This window comes from Notolepis coatsorum, assembly GCF_963971535.1.
Source record: "Notolepis coatsorum genome assembly, chromosome: 1".
Classification (NCBI taxonomy): Eukaryota; Metazoa; Chordata; class Actinopteri; order Aulopiformes; family Paralepididae; genus Notolepis; species Notolepis coatsorum.
In genome coordinates this window covers 318,590,981-318,608,072 of record NC_140165.1, presented here as the reverse complement: position 1 = coordinate 318,608,072, position 17,092 = coordinate 318,590,981, and the positions used below count along the sequence as shown (strand labels likewise).

The 17,092-nt window shown below is 45.2% G+C and overlaps 1 protein-coding gene across 3 annotated transcripts in view; it reads right to left on the bottom strand.

The window, feature by feature from the left end:
* Nucleotides 1–17,034, bottom strand: part of arhgef12a (Rho guanine nucleotide exchange factor (GEF) 12a) — a 61,638-nt gene extending 44,604 nt beyond the window's left edge. The window contains exons 1-8 of one of the 3 annotated variants that reach the window (XM_084323285.1): nucleotides 16,919–17,034; nucleotides 15,889–15,987; nucleotides 11,774–11,917; nucleotides 10,842–10,952; nucleotides 9,548–9,658; nucleotides 6,639–6,737; nucleotides 3,536–3,578; nucleotides 483–588 (exon numbers count right to left, since the gene is read on the bottom strand). In XM_084323285.1, coding sequence (XP_084179411.1) covers nucleotides 483–588; nucleotides 3,536–3,578; nucleotides 6,639–6,737; nucleotides 9,548–9,658; nucleotides 10,842–10,952; nucleotides 11,774–11,917; nucleotides 15,889–15,909 — 635 coding nt within the window. In that variant the 5' untranslated portion in view covers nucleotides 15,910–15,987; nucleotides 16,919–17,034. Of the gene's footprint in view, nucleotides 1–482; nucleotides 589–3,535; nucleotides 3,579–6,638; nucleotides 6,738–9,547; nucleotides 9,659–10,841; nucleotides 10,953–11,773; nucleotides 11,918–14,896; nucleotides 14,923–14,962; nucleotides 15,015–15,888; nucleotides 15,988–16,918 lie in introns of those variants that run through there. The other 2 variants (XM_084323287.1, XM_084323286.1) reach the window with 2 other exon arrangements.
* Nucleotides 17,035–17,092: the final 58 nt, after the last annotated feature.

Here is a 17,092-nt window from a genome sequence, read left to right as displayed (position 1 = left end):
AACCACTACACCTCCCTATAGACCAGGAAGTAACCACTACACCTCCCTATAGACCAGGAAGTAACCACTACACCTCCCTATAGACCAGGAAGTAATCACTACACCTCCCTATAGACCAGGAAGTAACCACTACACCTCCCTACAGAGCTGGATGTAACCACTACACCTCCCTATAGACCAGGAAGTAACCACTACACCTCCCTATAGACCAGGAAGTAATCACTACACCTCCCTATAGACCAGGATGTAACCACCACACCTCCCTATAGACCAGGAAGTAACCACTACACCTCCCTACAGAGCTGGATGTAACCACTACACCTCCCTATAGACCAGGAAGTAACCACTACACCTCCCTATAGACCAGGAAGTAACCACTACACCTCCCTACAGAGCTGGATGTAACCACCACACCTCCCTATAGACCAGGGAGTAACCACCACACCTCCCTACAGAGCTGCCCAGCAGCCAGGTCTCCTCACCTGAAGTCCTCCAGGTGCTTCTGGATGTCCGGCAGCAGAGAGTCCTGCAGCGTCTGAACGTGCTGCCTGTTGATCTCCTCTGGGATGAGCTCCGTCCGCCGCCGGTCTGCAGGCGCACACACAGAGAAACACACACAGAGACACACACACACACACACACACAGAGACACACACACACCAGACAGACATACACACACAGATCATTATTGGTAAGCTACCTCCTTATACTACATCATTATTGATAAGCTACCTCCTTATACTACATCATTATCAGTAAGCTACCTCCTTATACTACATCATTATTGGTAAACTACCTCCTTATACTACATCATTATCGGTAAGCTACCTCCTTATACTACATCATTATTGGTAAGCTACCTCCTTATACTACATCATTATCGGTAAGCTACCTCCTTATACTACATCATTATTGGTAAGCTACCTCCTTATACTACATCATTATTGGTAAGCTACCTCCTTATACTACATCATTATAGGTAAGCTACCTCCTTATACTACATAATTATTGGTAAGCTACCTCCTTATACTACATCATTATTGGTAAGTTACCTCCTTATATTACATCATTATTGGTAATTATACTACATCATTATTGGTAAGCTACCTCCTTATACTACATCATTGTCGGTAAGCTACCTCCTTATACTACATCATTATCGGTAAGCTACCTCATTATACTACATCATTATCGGTAAACTACCTCCTTATACTACATCATTATCGGTAAGCTACCTCCTTATACTACATCATTATTGGTAAGCTACCTCCTTATACTACATCATTATTGGTAAGCTACCTCCTTATACTACATCATTATTGGTAAGTTACCTCCTTATATTACATCATTATTGGTAATTATACTACATCATTATTGGTAAGCTACCTCCTTATACTACATCATTATTGGTAATTATACTACATCATTATTGGTAAGTTACCTCCTTAGACTACATCATTATTGGTAATTATACTACATCATTATTGGTAAGCTATCTCCTTATACTACATCATTATCGGTAAGCTACCTCCTTATACTACATCATTATCGGTAAGCTACCTCCTTATACTACATCATTATCGGTAAGCTACCTCCTTATACTACATCATTATCGGTAAACTACCTCCTTATACTACATCATTATCGGTAAGCTACCTCCTTATACTACATCATTATTGGTAAGCTACCTCCTTATACTACATCATTATTGGTAAGCTACCTCCTTATACTACATCATTATTGGTAAGATACCTCCTTATACTACATCATTATTGGTAAGTTACCTCCTTATACTACATCATTATTGGTAAGCTGCCTCCTTATACTACATCATTATTGGTAAGCTACCTCCTTAAACTACATCATTATTGGTAAGCTACCTCCTTATACTACATCATTACTGGTAAGCTGCCTCCTTATACTACATCATTATTGGTAAGCTACCTCCTTATACTACATCATTATTGGTAAGCTACCTCCTTATACTACATCATTATAGGTAAGCTACCTCCTTATACTACATAATTATTGGTAAGCTACCTCCTTATACTACATCATTATTGGTAAGTTACCTCCTTATATTACATCATTATTGGTAATTATACTACATCATTATTGGTAAGCTACCTCCTTATACTACATCATTGTCGGTAAGCTACCTCCTTATACTACATCATTATCGGTAAGCTACCTCATTATACTACATCATTATCGGTAAACTACCTCCTTATACTACATCATTATCGGTAAGCTACCTCCTTATACTACATCATTATTGGTAAGCTACCTCCTTATACTACATCATTATTGGTAAGCTACCTCCTTATACTACATCATTATTGGTAAGCTACCTCCTTATACTACATCATTATTGGAAAGTTACCTCCTTATATTACATCATTATTGGTAATTATACTACATCATTATTGGTAAGCTACCTCCTTATACTACATCATTATTGGTAATTATACTACATCATTATTGGTAAGTTACCTCCTTAGACTACATCATTATTGGTAATTATACTACATCATTATTGGTAAGCTACCTCCTTATACTACATCATTATCGGTAAGCTACCTCCTTATACTACATCATTATCGGTAAGCTACCTCCTTATACTACATCATTATCGGTAAACTACCTCCTTATACTACATCATTATCGGTAAGCTACCTCCTTATACTACATCATTATTGGTAAGCTACCTCCTTATACTACATCATTATTGGTAAGCTACCTCCTTATACTACATCATTATTGGTAAGATACCTCCTTATACTACATCATTATTGGTAAGTTACCTCCTTATACTACATCATTATTGGTAAGCTGCCTCCTTATACTACATCATTATTGGTAAGCTACCTCCTTAAACTACATCATTATTGGTAAGCTACCTCCTTATACTACATCATTACTGGTAAGCTGCCTCCTTATACTACATCATTATTGGTAAGCTACCTCCTTATACTACATCATTATTGGTAAGCTACCTCCTTATACTACATCATTATTGGTAAGCTACCTCCTTATACTACATCATTATTGGTAAGCTACCTCCTTATACTACATCATTATTGGTAAGCTACCTCCTTATACTACATCATTATTGGTAAGCTACCTCCTTATACTACATCATTATTGGTAAGCTACCTCCTTATACGACATCATTATTGATAAGCTACCTCCTTATACTACATCATTATTTTAATGGGATGTTGGAATCTATGGAACCCGTTCTAGTGACTGGTTGGTCCTTAAGGTCCAGTTTGCTCAGAACAGGGTAAATCTACATGTTGCTATGATGCCCCTCTAGCTCATGGAATGAACTCCAACAGTCCTTAAAGCTTGAGATTCTCCCCTCTGTTGCAGAGTTTAACACCTTGATCGCCAACCGTACATGTTTAAATTGATTTGTTATCCTTTTTTTGCTCATCTCTGTGTGTTCACTCGACGTGGCTGTAAATGAGGGAAACCTCAGTTGCCTTTTGAGTTTAAATAAAGGTTTGAAATGAAAATGAAAAATACTCACCGAGATCAGTGGAGACGGACTCAGGAACAGGAACCTTTAAGTGCTGCATGATGAAAAAGACGAGTATTCAATACTTCAGCAAAACAAATAAGGACAGAATAATTTAGTGGTATTCAATAGGCCTATTGGATCGTTATTATCATACAGAATACACATGACGATGTGTGTATTGTATGTATAGTCAGGGCTGTGTACGTTAACTTTATTTGCACATAGCACTGGTGCTACAGAGGTTGATAGTTTTGTAGCATAGGCCAAAAGATTGTACAAGTATAAAAGGTCTCTAAAATCTCTAAAAACAACCACAAGTAGTGCAGTGCATCACTTAAATAGGTATGTGACTGGCAAAGGACATGCATCTTGCATACAGGGCACACAAAATCCAAACCTTAACAAGAAATGTTTTCAGACAAAATGTTCTCTTTATTTGCCCATAATGGTAAATTGCAGGGACATAACAACTGTATACAAGACATCAATATGTTACGCTTCAAATTAGAAGTGCAAATCTGTTTAAATTTGTCATACAATGTTTTTTTTTATTGGAGAGTGTGTAAATCACTAATAGCACAAAAACAACAAACTGTGTGTGTGTGTTTGCGCTTGTAGTACTCCTTGAATGAGATCATCACACACACACACACCATTGCATTAATCAGGAGTACAAGGAACTCTGCATACCTTTGTTTCACAATGAAAAGTGCTTTATAAATTTTAATTAATTATTATTATTGTAAATAACCCCATGAAAGGGTTATTATTTTTATGGGTAATTACCCGCTTCATATTTGTGATGTTACTGGTTTCAGGGTGTGCCTAAAGTGATCAATGTGTTGGGCGGTTTATAGAGATCTATGCCAATTAATCTTTATGTATATCCGGGACATTTATTAGAAGAATTGATAGAGGCCTACTACGGTATGTGTATATGCAACCTTTATTTTGAAAACTTTGTCGCCGTCTTGCGACGTAACCGTGTTTAGGTTTGCGTTTTTAACAGTTTCAACTTAGCTCGAAGGAAAGACGCTAATAAAAAAGGTTTAATGGACCCGTATGAGGCCATAGCTCTTAGGGTGGGACTTTGATTGTTTATAGAAGAGGAATGTAACTGCAAAACGAGAAATAAACAGTGATTTTATCAGCAGTAAGTTGCAAGCCACTTTCATATACGGGAAACCGTGACAATTATTAGTATTACCTTATTTGCATATTGTCTTGTTATTAGATAGATAGATAGATAGATAGATAGATAGATAGATAGATAGATAGATAGATAGATAGATAGATAGATAGATAGATAGATAGATAGATAGATAGATAGATAGATAGATACTGTATTAATCCCTGGAGGGAAATTTAAGTAGCCAGTATTTAAGTATTGAAAAACGTCCTAATAGTGGGCTACTCACCTAATGCATGGCTGTGCTCTAGTTCCTGTTGCCCAATCAGCTTGTTCGTTGGCTTTCCATTCATCAATAAATTATAAATGGAAAGCCAATAAACAAGCTTATTATAAATTATAATGATTCGAACGTAGACAATTTCACATAATTTGTTAGAAGTGTCCGTCAATCATCACTGCCAGGTCCGACTTAATTTCATCGGCTATGCTCTATCATCTCTCCACGTCGGACGTGGTTGTCATAAGATGGACTGATATCCACTCCGTTCTTCTTGCAGAGCAAAATTAGCGGCTTGAACTTATTGAAAGGAAGTTCTTCTTTGGCGATGCAATAGGCCACATTCATTTTCATCTTCACTTCACAGAGAGTTTCGTTTCGATTGTTCACTAGGAATTATGGGATTTGGTGTTGGATGTATGGACTATGCAGACGGGGACATGGTCTTTAAAATCGCACGATAGACTACAACTACCAAGTAGAATAGCGTGGCCCAGGCCCATCGATTCACTTCACATGGAAACATTTTCTCACGCACAAGCTGTCAGGCTATCGCAGGGGTGCTACGCAGTAAATTCATTCATCGCAGACTGATTTTTGCGTAGCACACATATGTCGCACTGTACAGCCCTGGTATAGTGCATGCCTGTCAACCATCCCGTTTTCCCCGGGATTGTACTGTATTTCAACCTTCCTTCCCGCCGTCATCCCGTTAAAATATTTTCCCGTATTTTTCCTGTTTTTTTTACTTTTATTTTTATTTTTACAAAATGGCTGTAATTCAACTCCGTGACGACAGGTGGCAGCAGTGTAGATTAGAACGTTAGCGCAGGAAGTCAGACCGGAAGACGGTTGCGACCCGAAGAAGACGAAGAACAGCGACCAGATAAAGGAGTGGTTTAGCGCGAAATGTATTACATTCTACAACTACCTACCTACCTACCTTCCCGGAGAGCTCACTCTCGGGCGTGATTACATATGCACGCCGCATTTCTCGGAGACGCTCTCTGATTGGCACTGACTGACGCTCTCTGATTGGCCACCGACGCGTTTGCCCAATCCGTGACGAGCTGTGTCTTTGCCCATTTCCTCGTCAAACAGCCTGCAAACTACCTGGCGTTCTATCGCCATGCTCTAAGACAAACTCTAACCTTAACCAACTTCGAAAGAGTGCCTAAGCTTAACCGTCGAAAGAACTTGCCGTCACGCTCTAAGACAAACTCTAACCTTAACCAACTTCGAAGAGTGCCTAAGCTTAACCAGTGTAGAAACAGGCGTCGGCCAATCAGAGAGCGTCTCCGAGAAATGCTGCGTGCATATGTAATCACGCCACTCTCTGCCGTGGTTTCTCAGTGTATAATGTATGGTGCTCTCCCTCAACATGCGAGTAGGGTGAGACAACACCATTCTTTAGTCCAAATAATACCCTACTTTATACTATATTATTGTCATTCGTTTAATGTAAAGTCAGTCTTACATTGGCACTGCGCTTTAACGTTGCATTTACCCATAATCCATTGCTGTATTAGACCCATGTGCCAGTATAGAATTCAATTACGTGCCCCCCTTCCCACGGTGTATATAGAAAGAGACAATAAACACAAAAGTAACATAGGACACAATATACAACACACAGGACCATGTACTAGCCACTGCACTGCTGTGGCTAATGGGGATCCAAATAAACTTAAACTTAAACTCACTGCTCCCGGGGCGATGAAGAAGGTGTGGAGGTCCATGAACACCCGTCTGGTCTCTTTGGAGTTGGTCTGCTTGTACAGGTCAGCGTAGAGGTAGCACAGCTGGGGACCACAACAACAACAACAACAACAACAGAGACAAACATGTGTCAATGACGTTACCGTGACGACAACACTGTAGAGAGGAAGGAGTCGGTCAGTCAGATGATTAGATTAGAGTCTAATGTATTGTGTCATCAAACGGCACAAGTACAGTACAAACGAAAAAGAGGTGTGGCATCCGACCAGAGTGCACATGTAGCAGTAGTGATATTAGGGCTGCACGATTTTGGGAAATAATCTAATTGCGATTTTTCGGACAGATATTGCGATTGCAATTAAATTTGCGATTATAATAATAAAAAATGTTAAGCAGCCGCACAGAGGTTTATTGTAAAATGCGGCTTGCATCTGGCCTACGCGGTGGGTCTGTTCGGGACACCGAGCCTGAAAATGTTTATTTTTACCTGGGAATCGATACCGGTACCCACTTTTTCTGTACTTTACTCTCCCTCTCTGAAGTCTAAACTTCACAACACACAATCTAAAACCCCTTACCTCCCTCTCACAAACTGTTCCTACAACAGTAACAACAACTTGCAAAGGAGATCTTGTATCTCAATGGGACTTCCTGGTTAAAAAAAATATATATATATATATAAAAAAAATTAAAAAAATAATTTTTTTTTCTTTCTTTTCGATTTGCTAATTGCATCATTTCAAATCGCGATTTCGATTTAAAATCGATTAATCGTTCAGCCCTAGGCAGCAGCAGTGATATACAAGGTACAGGTGATGGTCCAGTATGGTCCAGTTGACTTACCTCAAGCCCCACCCTCTTTTCCTGATCCTCCAATCACAACGGCAGACCAGGAAAAGAGGGTGGGGCTTGAGGTAGGTCAATTGCATCTCTCTCTCTCTTAGTTTAGTTTAGATTGAAATGTGTTGTCATCATACAGCACAAGTACAGCACAACCAAAAGGAGTTTGGCGTCCAACCAGAGTGACAATGTAGCAGCAAAGTGCAACAACAATATACAATGTAATGTACAGGTGATTAAACTGGGTACAACATATACAAATGAGTAGTACTGAGTGTAGTGCTAATCAGATGTATGGACAGAGTAGTATAACACATAAAGACAGTATGACTACTACAGGCCAGCAGCGTAACTAGTAAGAGTAGGATATGTACAGATATAGATATAGTAAAGGACTATGTGCAGGTAGGTACAGACGGGTGAGGATGGGTGTAATATGCGGCCACACGTCTTTTCATTGGGGGCGACAGTGGCTCGGGAGGTCGAGCAGAGTAGTCTGGTAATCCGGAGGTTCCCGTGTTCGATTCCCGCTCCTCCCGGGCAGCGTGTCGATGTGTCCTTGAGCAGGTCACTACTTAACCCCTAATTGCTCCCGATGAGCAGGTTGGCACCTTGCGTGGTCGCCTCCGCCGTGAATGTGTGAGTGAACGGGTCAAATGTGAGGAACAAATTGTAAAGCGCTTTGGATAAAAGCTGTTATATAATAAAGCAGCTATTTACCATTTACCATTTTCATTGTACTTGTGCTGTAATGGCAATAGATCTAATCTATAGTACATGCTATCATACAGAGGTGAGGACTATGTGCAGGTAAGTACAGACAGGATAGGTATTTATGCGGTTTGAATATATATATCATTTGCATATTCTTGGTATCTAGGGACCTCAGGGAATGTATTCCCAGTGTCAGAAATATTGTGTCTATTACTAGGCTTGCTTAAATTGTGATGAAACAAAAAGGTGAATATGAATTATGATTTTTCTGTAGTGTCTGTACAGTGTGTGTGGTTCTCACCAGGGGCGCGGGGTCAAACTGGGAGATGACGTGGTGCAGGAAGGGTTAGGGTTAGTGTCTGTAGTGTGTGTGTCTCACCAGGGGCGCGGGGTCGAACTGGGAGATGACGTGGTGCAGGAAGGGTTAGGGTTAGTGTCTGTAGTGTCTGTGGTTCTCACCAGGGGCGCAGGGTCGAACTGGGAGATGACGTGGTGCAGGAAGGGTTAGGGTTAGTGTCTGTAGTGTCTGTGTCTCTCACCGGGGGCGCGGGGTCGAACTGGGAGATGACGTGGTGCAGGAAGGGTTAGGGTTAGTGTCTGTAGTGTCTGTGTCTCTCACCAGGGGCGCGGGGTCGAACTGGGAGATGACGTGGTGCAGGAAGGGTTAGGGTTAGTGTCTGTAGTGTCTGTGTCTCTCACCAGGGGCGCGGGGTCGAACTGGGAGATGACGTGGTGCAGGAAGGGTTAGGGTTAGTGTCTGTAGTGTCTGTGTCTCTCACCAGGGGCGCGGGGTCGAACTGGGAGATGACGTGGTGCAGGAAGGGTTAGGGTTAGTGTCTGTAGTGTCTGTGTCTCTCACCAGGGGCGCGGGGTCGAACTGGGAGATGACGTGGTGCAGGAAGGGTTAGGGTTAGTGTCTGTAGTGTCTGTGTCTCTCACCAGGGGCGCGGGGTCGAACTGGGAGATGACGTGGTGCAGGAAGGGTTAGGGTTAGTGTCTGTAGTGTGTGTGTCTCTCACCAGGGGCGCGGGGTCGAACTGGGAGATGACGTGGTGCAGGAAGGGTTAGGGTTAGTGTCTGTAGTGTGTGTGTCTCTCACCAGGGGCGCCGGGTCGAACTGGGAGATGACGTGGTGCAGGAAGGGTTAGGGTTAGTGTCTGTAGTGTGTGTGTCTCTCACCAGGGGCGCGGGGTCGAACTGGGAGATGACGTGGTGCAGGAAGGGTTAGGGTTAGTGTCTGTAGTGTGTGTGTCTCTCACCAGGGGCGCGGGGTCGAACTGGGAGATGACGTGGTGCAGGAAGGGTTAGGGTTAGTGTCTGTAGTGTCTGTGTCTCTCACCAGGGGCGCGGGGTCGAACTGGGAGATGACGTGGTGCAGGAAGGCGGCTAGATGAGCCGGACGAGACTTCAGCTGCTCCACGCTCTGGAAGCTGCTGCACTGGCCGTTCGCCTGCAACACACGTTCAACTTGTTTTTATCTCTCACACATAACAGCTAGGTTCCCACAGACGTTGCTAAATGAAATTCAAGGACTTTCAAAGTACTTTTACAAGCACTATTTTTCTTTGAACCCTTTCACTGCCACACGACAGCCGGTTAACCCTGTCACTGTGACAATACAGAAGGTTAGCCCTTTACTATCACACGATGTGGAGCTAATGATGCTAATGATGGAGCATCGCCGTCGGTCATGTGATAGTAAGGGGGTATGTCGTGTCGCAGTGAAAGGGTTAAATGCTGTTTTTTTTACTTTCTTTAGAGAAAAAAATATAAAACTGATCCAATATTTATGGCTCAAAACCAATTTCCAACAATTAGTTACACTTTATAATGTAAAAAATTATATTTCTTGATTCAGAACAATTTTATCATGGATGAACAAAACTTTCAATCTTTTTAAGCACCTTGTTCAAGGAATTTCAGGCCTTGGCTTTTTTGTGTAAAAAATCAAGCACTTTAAGCACTTCAATGACCTTGTGTGAACCTTGATATAAGGTACAGCTTGGTTCTGTACGAGCCTCCTGAGATTGTGCTCCATACAGTAAAAAGAATAAAGACCAAACGCTATACAAAATATACAAAACTAAAGTACAAACACATGCAAAAACGAGGTAGAGAAGATGTACTGCAAATCTTAAAAATATAAATAAAATACTGTGTCTAAGTGAACGTTAAAGTGAGTGTGTGCATGTAGATGTGTGTGCAATGAGTGTAGATGGATGGGTTAGTGTTTAGGGTTGGGCACCGAAAACCGGTTCTAATAGGAACCGGTTCCTAACTTCCGGTTCTGGAATTCTGATTCTTTAAAAAAAAAAAAAAATTATGTTAATTAATACCCTAGTTACAGTACAGCAACCAAATTAAACTGTATCAAGTCAACTGAAAATGTGAATAGTATGAAAAAAATGAAAGATAATATAAAAAAGAAAAAAAAAAGAAAAAAAAAATCTGCGAAATAAGCTGTGACCTGTTTTGACCTGCACCTCAAAGAATCGGAATCGAGAATTGTTTAGAACAGGAATCGATATGGAGAATCGGAATCGGAACCGGAATCGTTCAAATGCAAATGTGAGTACGAGCACAGCGCTTTATATGAAGTATTACCTGCTCAGAGTATTAATATGAAGTATTACCTGCTCCTGGTCTGAGTCGAAATAGTCGTCCTCGGCTCCGATGATCTGCGAGACAAGGCGGGAGGAGGAAGAGGAGGAGGGGCTGCTGACAGCGGTGGGGGAGAGAGAGTCCTGGGGGAGAGAGGGGGAGTGACAGGGAGGGGGGAGTGACAGGGAGAGAGGGGAGTGACGGGGAGAGAGGGGAGTGACAGGGAGAGAGGGGAGTGACAGGGAGAGGGGAGTGACAGGGAGAGAGGGGAGTGACAGGGAGAGAGGGGGTGATGGGGAGAGAGGGGAGGGACAGGGAGAGAGACAGGGAGAGAGGGAGAGAGACAGGGAGAGAGGGACAGGGAGGGTGACAGGGAGAGAAGCATGTCATGTACAGTCCATGAACAAGATTCCGATTCTTCTGAATATTGTCACAGCTTTTTTCTTTTTTTTTAGAAAAACGTGAGATGTTTGTTTTTCCCGGCTCCTCAACCGTAGTAGATTTGTAAACACAATACACAACGTATATTCTATTAGTACAAACTATAAGCTATAACTATTAATATAAATGATAACTATAAACTAAATAAGGATACAATTCACTTTTAAATGCAGTTTATTTTTTTTATTTATCGGATCCAATATTTATGGCTTAAAACCAATTTCCAACAATTAGTTACACTTTTAATAAAAGAAATAAAACGTCTCGATTCAGAACAATTTTATCATGGATGAACAGAACTTTCAATGTGAATGGTTGATTTTAATTTCAAGGACTTCTTAAGCACCTTGTAAAAAAAAATCTTGTTTTCAAGGAATTCCAGGCCTTGGCTTTTTTTTTTTTTTTTTTTTTTTAAACCACTTTAAGGACCTCGTGCGAACCCTGGGTACAGGAAGAAAACAGGCCGAGAACACCTGTGAGAAACGTCTCTTCGGCGTAAAAAAAGAAAACGGTGGACAGTTACCAGGTCAGTGGCGTCCTCTCCCTCCGGCGAGTGGCAGGAGTTGAAGCTGTCGCGGGGCGTGCTCTTGGGGCTGGGCAGGCTGGGGCAGGACGACTCTCTGTGGTACAGGCCCTCGGGGGAGCCCAGGCCGAAACCCCGAGCCAGCTGCGGACGGAACCAGAGAACGGTCAAGACTCCAGCCTCACAAACAACTGCCTCTCTGCACTGCTGCCCCCAAACAACTGCTGCCCCCAAACAACTGCTGCCCCCAAACAACTGCCCCTCTACACTGCTGCTCCCAAACAACTGCTGCTCCCAAACAACTGCTGCCCCCAAACAACTGCTGCCCCCAAACAACTGTCTCTCTACACTGCTGCTCCCAAACAACTGCTGCTCCCAAACAACTGTCTCTCTACACTGCTGCTCCCAAACAACTGCCTCTCTGCTGCCCCCAAACAACTGCCCCTCTACACTGCTGCCCCCAAACAACTGCTGCCCCCAAACAACTGCCCCTCTACACTGCTGCCCCCAAACAACTGCTGCCCCCAAACAACTGCCCCTCTACACTGCTGCCCCCAAACAACTGCTGCCCCCAAACAGCTGCCCCTCTACACTGCTGCCCCCAAACAACTGCTGCCCCCAAACAACTGCCCCTCTACACTGCTGCCCCCAAACAACTGCTGCTCCCAAACAACTGCCCCTCTACACTGCTGCCCCCAAACAACTGCCCCTCTACACTGCTGCCCCCAAACAACTGTCTCTCTACACTGCTGCCCCCAAACAACTGCCCCTCTACACTGCTGCTCCCAAACAACTGTCTCTCTACACTGCTGCCCCCAAACAACTGTCTCTCTACACTGCTGCCCCCAAACAACTGTCTCTCTACACTGCTGCCCCCAAACAACTGTCTCTCTACACTGCTGCTTCCAAACAACTGTCTCTCTACACTGCTGCCCCCAAACAACTGTCTCTCTACACTGCTGCTTCCAAACAACTGCCCCTCTACACTGCTGCTTCCAAACAACTGCTGCCCCCAAACAACTGTCTCTCTACACTGCTGCCCCCAAACAACTGTCTCTCTACACTGCTGCCCCCAAACAACTGTCTCTCTACACTGCTGCCCCCAAACAACTGTCTCTCTACACTGCTGCCCCCAAACAACTGTCTCTCTACACTGCTGCCCCCAAACAACTGTCTCTCTACACTGCTGCCCCCAAACAACTGTCTCTCTACACTGCTGCCCCCAAACAACTGCCCCCAAACAACTGCTGCCCCCAAACAACTGTCTCTCTACACTGCTGCCCCCAAACAACTGTCTCTCTACACTGCTGCCCCCAAACAACTGCCCCTCTACACTGCTGCTCCCAAACAACTGTCTCTCTACACTGCTGCCCCCAAACAACTGCCCCTCTACACTGCTGCCCCCAAACAACTGTCTCTCTACACTGCTGCCCCCAAACAACTGTCTCTCTACACTGCTGCCCCCAAACAACTGCCCCTCTACACTGCTGCTCCCAAACAACTGCTGCCCCCAAACAACTGCCCCTCTACACTGCTGCCCCCAAACAACTGTCTCTCTACACTGCTGCCCCCAAACAACTGTCTCTCTACACTGCTGCCCCCAAACAACTGCCCCTTTACACTGCTGCCCCCAAACAACTGCTGCCCCCAAACAACTGCCCCTCTACACTGAACAACAACTTGAAACTTGCAGAGCCTCATGATGGCAATTAGCAGCACATGGGCCCCTCCGTGAAGGTAGGGCCCGGGGCCGTCCACCCCCCCTCCCCCCCCTGAGGGACAACTATAAAACTATAATCCAGACTGGGCAACAGATGGCAACATTTCCATCAAATAATCATTATAAGTGGGGTGACTGAACATAAGTGGGCTGACTGAACGATGATCCATCACAGCAGCAGAAGTGTCTTGTAAACCTTCGACAGAGAGTGGATAAATATACCGTACGCTAGTATTGATCATATTCACACGCGGTTTTAAGTCGCACTCGGCTTGGGATTCCTTTCCAGGGTGGAGACTGGAGGGGAATCCCGATACGAGCGGGACGTGAGAGCAAAGTGGCCGCCGTGTGAATGCGGTCCCTTCACAGCTCTGTCCCCCTGCGAGTGGCTGTCGTCTCGTAGTGATGATCGGAGTGTTTGACGTTCCCCCTCTCTCCTCAAATAGATCCGCCATCAGCTCTATTTTTAATCTTTCAAAATGTTCAGTTGCTATGGCATGCACTTATTTGTGTTTCATTACACGTATTACCTGTTTCAATGCAACACTACTATCACCGACATCTTAGAAGGGAGATCCCCCCTTGAACGGCCCTTCTAAGGCTTCTCTCCTCCACATTGCCTGTGGTGCATTTTTTCCTATATTGCTAGGTTTTAGTGAGTTTTTCCTTACCTTCGCGTGGGGTATGTCTGGGTGTTGCATTCATTTATAAATTTTACATTACACTTGGTGTTTCTGTTTTGTTCTTGATTTATTGTGATGTTTCTTCTTGACTTGTTTAACTCAATCAGCGCCAGACCCGAGGATAGTCGGGTTATCTCGCCATGCGTTGAGCACCAGGACGCCTAAATATTAAAGGCAACCAACTTGTGTCTAACCACGCCCAACTTGCGTCTAGCCACGCCCCCGCGGCAGCAGCAGAGCATCCGCTCTGCCGCGGAGCTCCGTCGCGGCAGCATTATGTAGCAGTAATCCCCCCTTTTTTACTATCCAGAACTAGCTCAATTGGCAGCGCTGCATGGCTGTGGATCCTACAGCCCGTTGCTGGCAAGTTCGATTCCATTCAATTTTTTATTTTTTTTTAACATGCATTCGCATTCTTTCGCCGTTAAGTTTAGGCATAACTTTAAGCATTGTTTCGGAGTTGGTTAAGGTTAGAACGGTTAAGTTTAGGCGCTGTTAAGGAGCTGGTTAAGGTTAGAGTTTGTCTTAGAGAATGGCAATAGACAGCCTATTTCCGCGCTGCAGCTCTCTCGTGCTGCCGTGGTCACATGGGCGTATTGGCCAATCAGAGAAACGCTAAACACAAGTTGGTTGCCTAAAATATTCACGCCACCAGGACCCCCGAAAACCCAAGTACAGTCGGGGTTTCCATGGTTATTATTTCTTGTGTCGGTGACGCACCGGAGAGCTGCTCCAGGACATGTTGTCGGAGCTGGTGTCTCCTCTGGAGGAGGGAGTGTGACGCACCGGAGAGCTGCTCCAGGACATGTTGTCGGAGCTGTTGTCTCCTCTAGAGGAGGGAGTGTGACGCACCGGAGAGCTGCTCCAGGACATGTTGTCGGAGCTGGTGTCTCCTCTAGAGGAGGGAGTGTGACGCACCGGAGAGCTGCTCCAGGACATGTTGTCGGAGCTGGTGTCTCCTCTGGAGGAGGGAGTGTGACGCACCGGAGAGCTGCTCCAGGACATGTTGTCGGAGCTGGTGTCTCCTCTAGAGGAGGGAGTGTGACGCACCGGAGAGCTGCTCCAGGAGGACATGTTGTCGGAGCTGGTGTCTCCTCTAGAGGAGGGAGTGTGACGCACCGGAGAGCTGCTCCAGGACATGTTGTCGGAGCTGGTGTCTCCTCTAGAGGAGGGAGTGTGACGCACCGGAGAGCTGCTCCAGGACATGTTGTCGGAGCTGGTGTCTCCTCTAGAGGAGGGAGTGTGACGCACCGGAGAGCTGCTCCAGGACATGTTGTCGGAGCTGGTGTCTCCTCTAGAGGAGGGAGTGTGACGCACCGGAGAGCTGCTCCAGGACATGTTGTCGGAGCTGTTGTCTCCTCTAGAGGAGGGAGTGTGACGCACCGGAGAGCTGCTCCAGGACATGTTGTCGGAGCTGGTGTCTCCTCTAGAGGAGGAGTGTGACGCACCGGAGAGCTGCTCCAGGACATGTTGTCGGAGCTGGTGTCTCCTCTAGAGGAGGGAGTGTGACGCACCGGAGAGCTGCTCCAGGACATGTTGTCGGAGCTGGTGTCTCCTCTAGAGGAGGGAGTGTGACGCACCGGAGAGCTGCTCCAGGACATGTTGTCGGAGCTGGTGTCTCCTCTAGAGGAGGGAGTGTGACGCACCGGAGAGCTGCTCCAGGACATGTTGTCGGAGCTGTTGTCTCCTCTAGAGGAGGGAGTGTGACGCACCGGAGAGCTGCTCCAGGACATGTTGTCTCCTCTGGAGGAGGGAGTGCGCTCCGTCTCACACAGGCCGCCGTCTTCTCCCTCTCCCGCTGGAACTGCATCCTGGGAAATCACACAAAAAACAAGGTCGAAATGGTCAAACGGTGCATTTATATAACAGCTTTTATCCAAAGTGATTTACACATTTTTGTTCCTCACATTCACACACCGACGGCGGAGGCGACCATGCAAGGTGCTCAACCTGCTTATCGAGAGCATTTAGGGGTTTAGTGTCTTGCTCAAGGACACTTTGACACACGGTGCCCGGGAGGAGCGGGAATCGAACCGGGAACCTTTCTGACTACCAGACGACCGCTCTACCTCCTGAGCCACCATAAACAGGCCAAAATGCATCCGATCTTAAAACATAAACCTGTGAATGTCGCCACATCAGACTAAAACGTCTAGAGGTGCATTTTATCTTCCTGAAAGGTGTCTCTCTATTGTGCCTTAACAGACCGTCTGCCGTCCTCAGATACTGTATACAATGGCAGCACCTTTTAGCAAGACATTTTAGCCAAAAGTAGTAAATGGTAAATGGCTGCTTTTCTATATAGCAGCTTTTATCCAAAGCGCTTTACAATTTGTTCCTCACATTTTACCCGCTGACCCACACATTCACACACCGACGGCGGAGGAAACCATGCAAGGTGCTCAACCTGCTCATCGAGAGCAGTTAGGGCTTAAGTGTCTTGCTCAAGGACACTTCGACACACTGCCCGGGAGGATCGGGAATCGAACCGGGAACCTCCGGATTGCCAGACGACTGCTCTACCTCCCGAGCCACTGACCCTCAATCAGTGAGCCCTTAGTAGTGACTTTCTTCAGTGTATGCAGTGTTTAAGAAACAAGCATTTTAAAAGGCTAAAACTGGGTATATGAGGTTGTACTTGTAATGTCTCAGTGTTTTAGAGAGCTGACCCTGTAGCTGTGATGTTCCAGTGGCCTTGGAGAGCTGACCCTGGACCTGTGGTTAAGAGAGCGGACCCTGTACCTGTGATGTCCCAGTGGCCTTGGAGAGCTGACCCTGGAGCTGGGGAATGTGTTTCTTCGCCTCCTGGATGTCTTTCAGTAGTTTGGGGGAGGGGTTCCGGCTGTACTCCTCCTTCATGGCCTATAGGAGGAGAGGGGGGCGGGGTCAGCAGGTGCAGGCGTCGACACACAGACA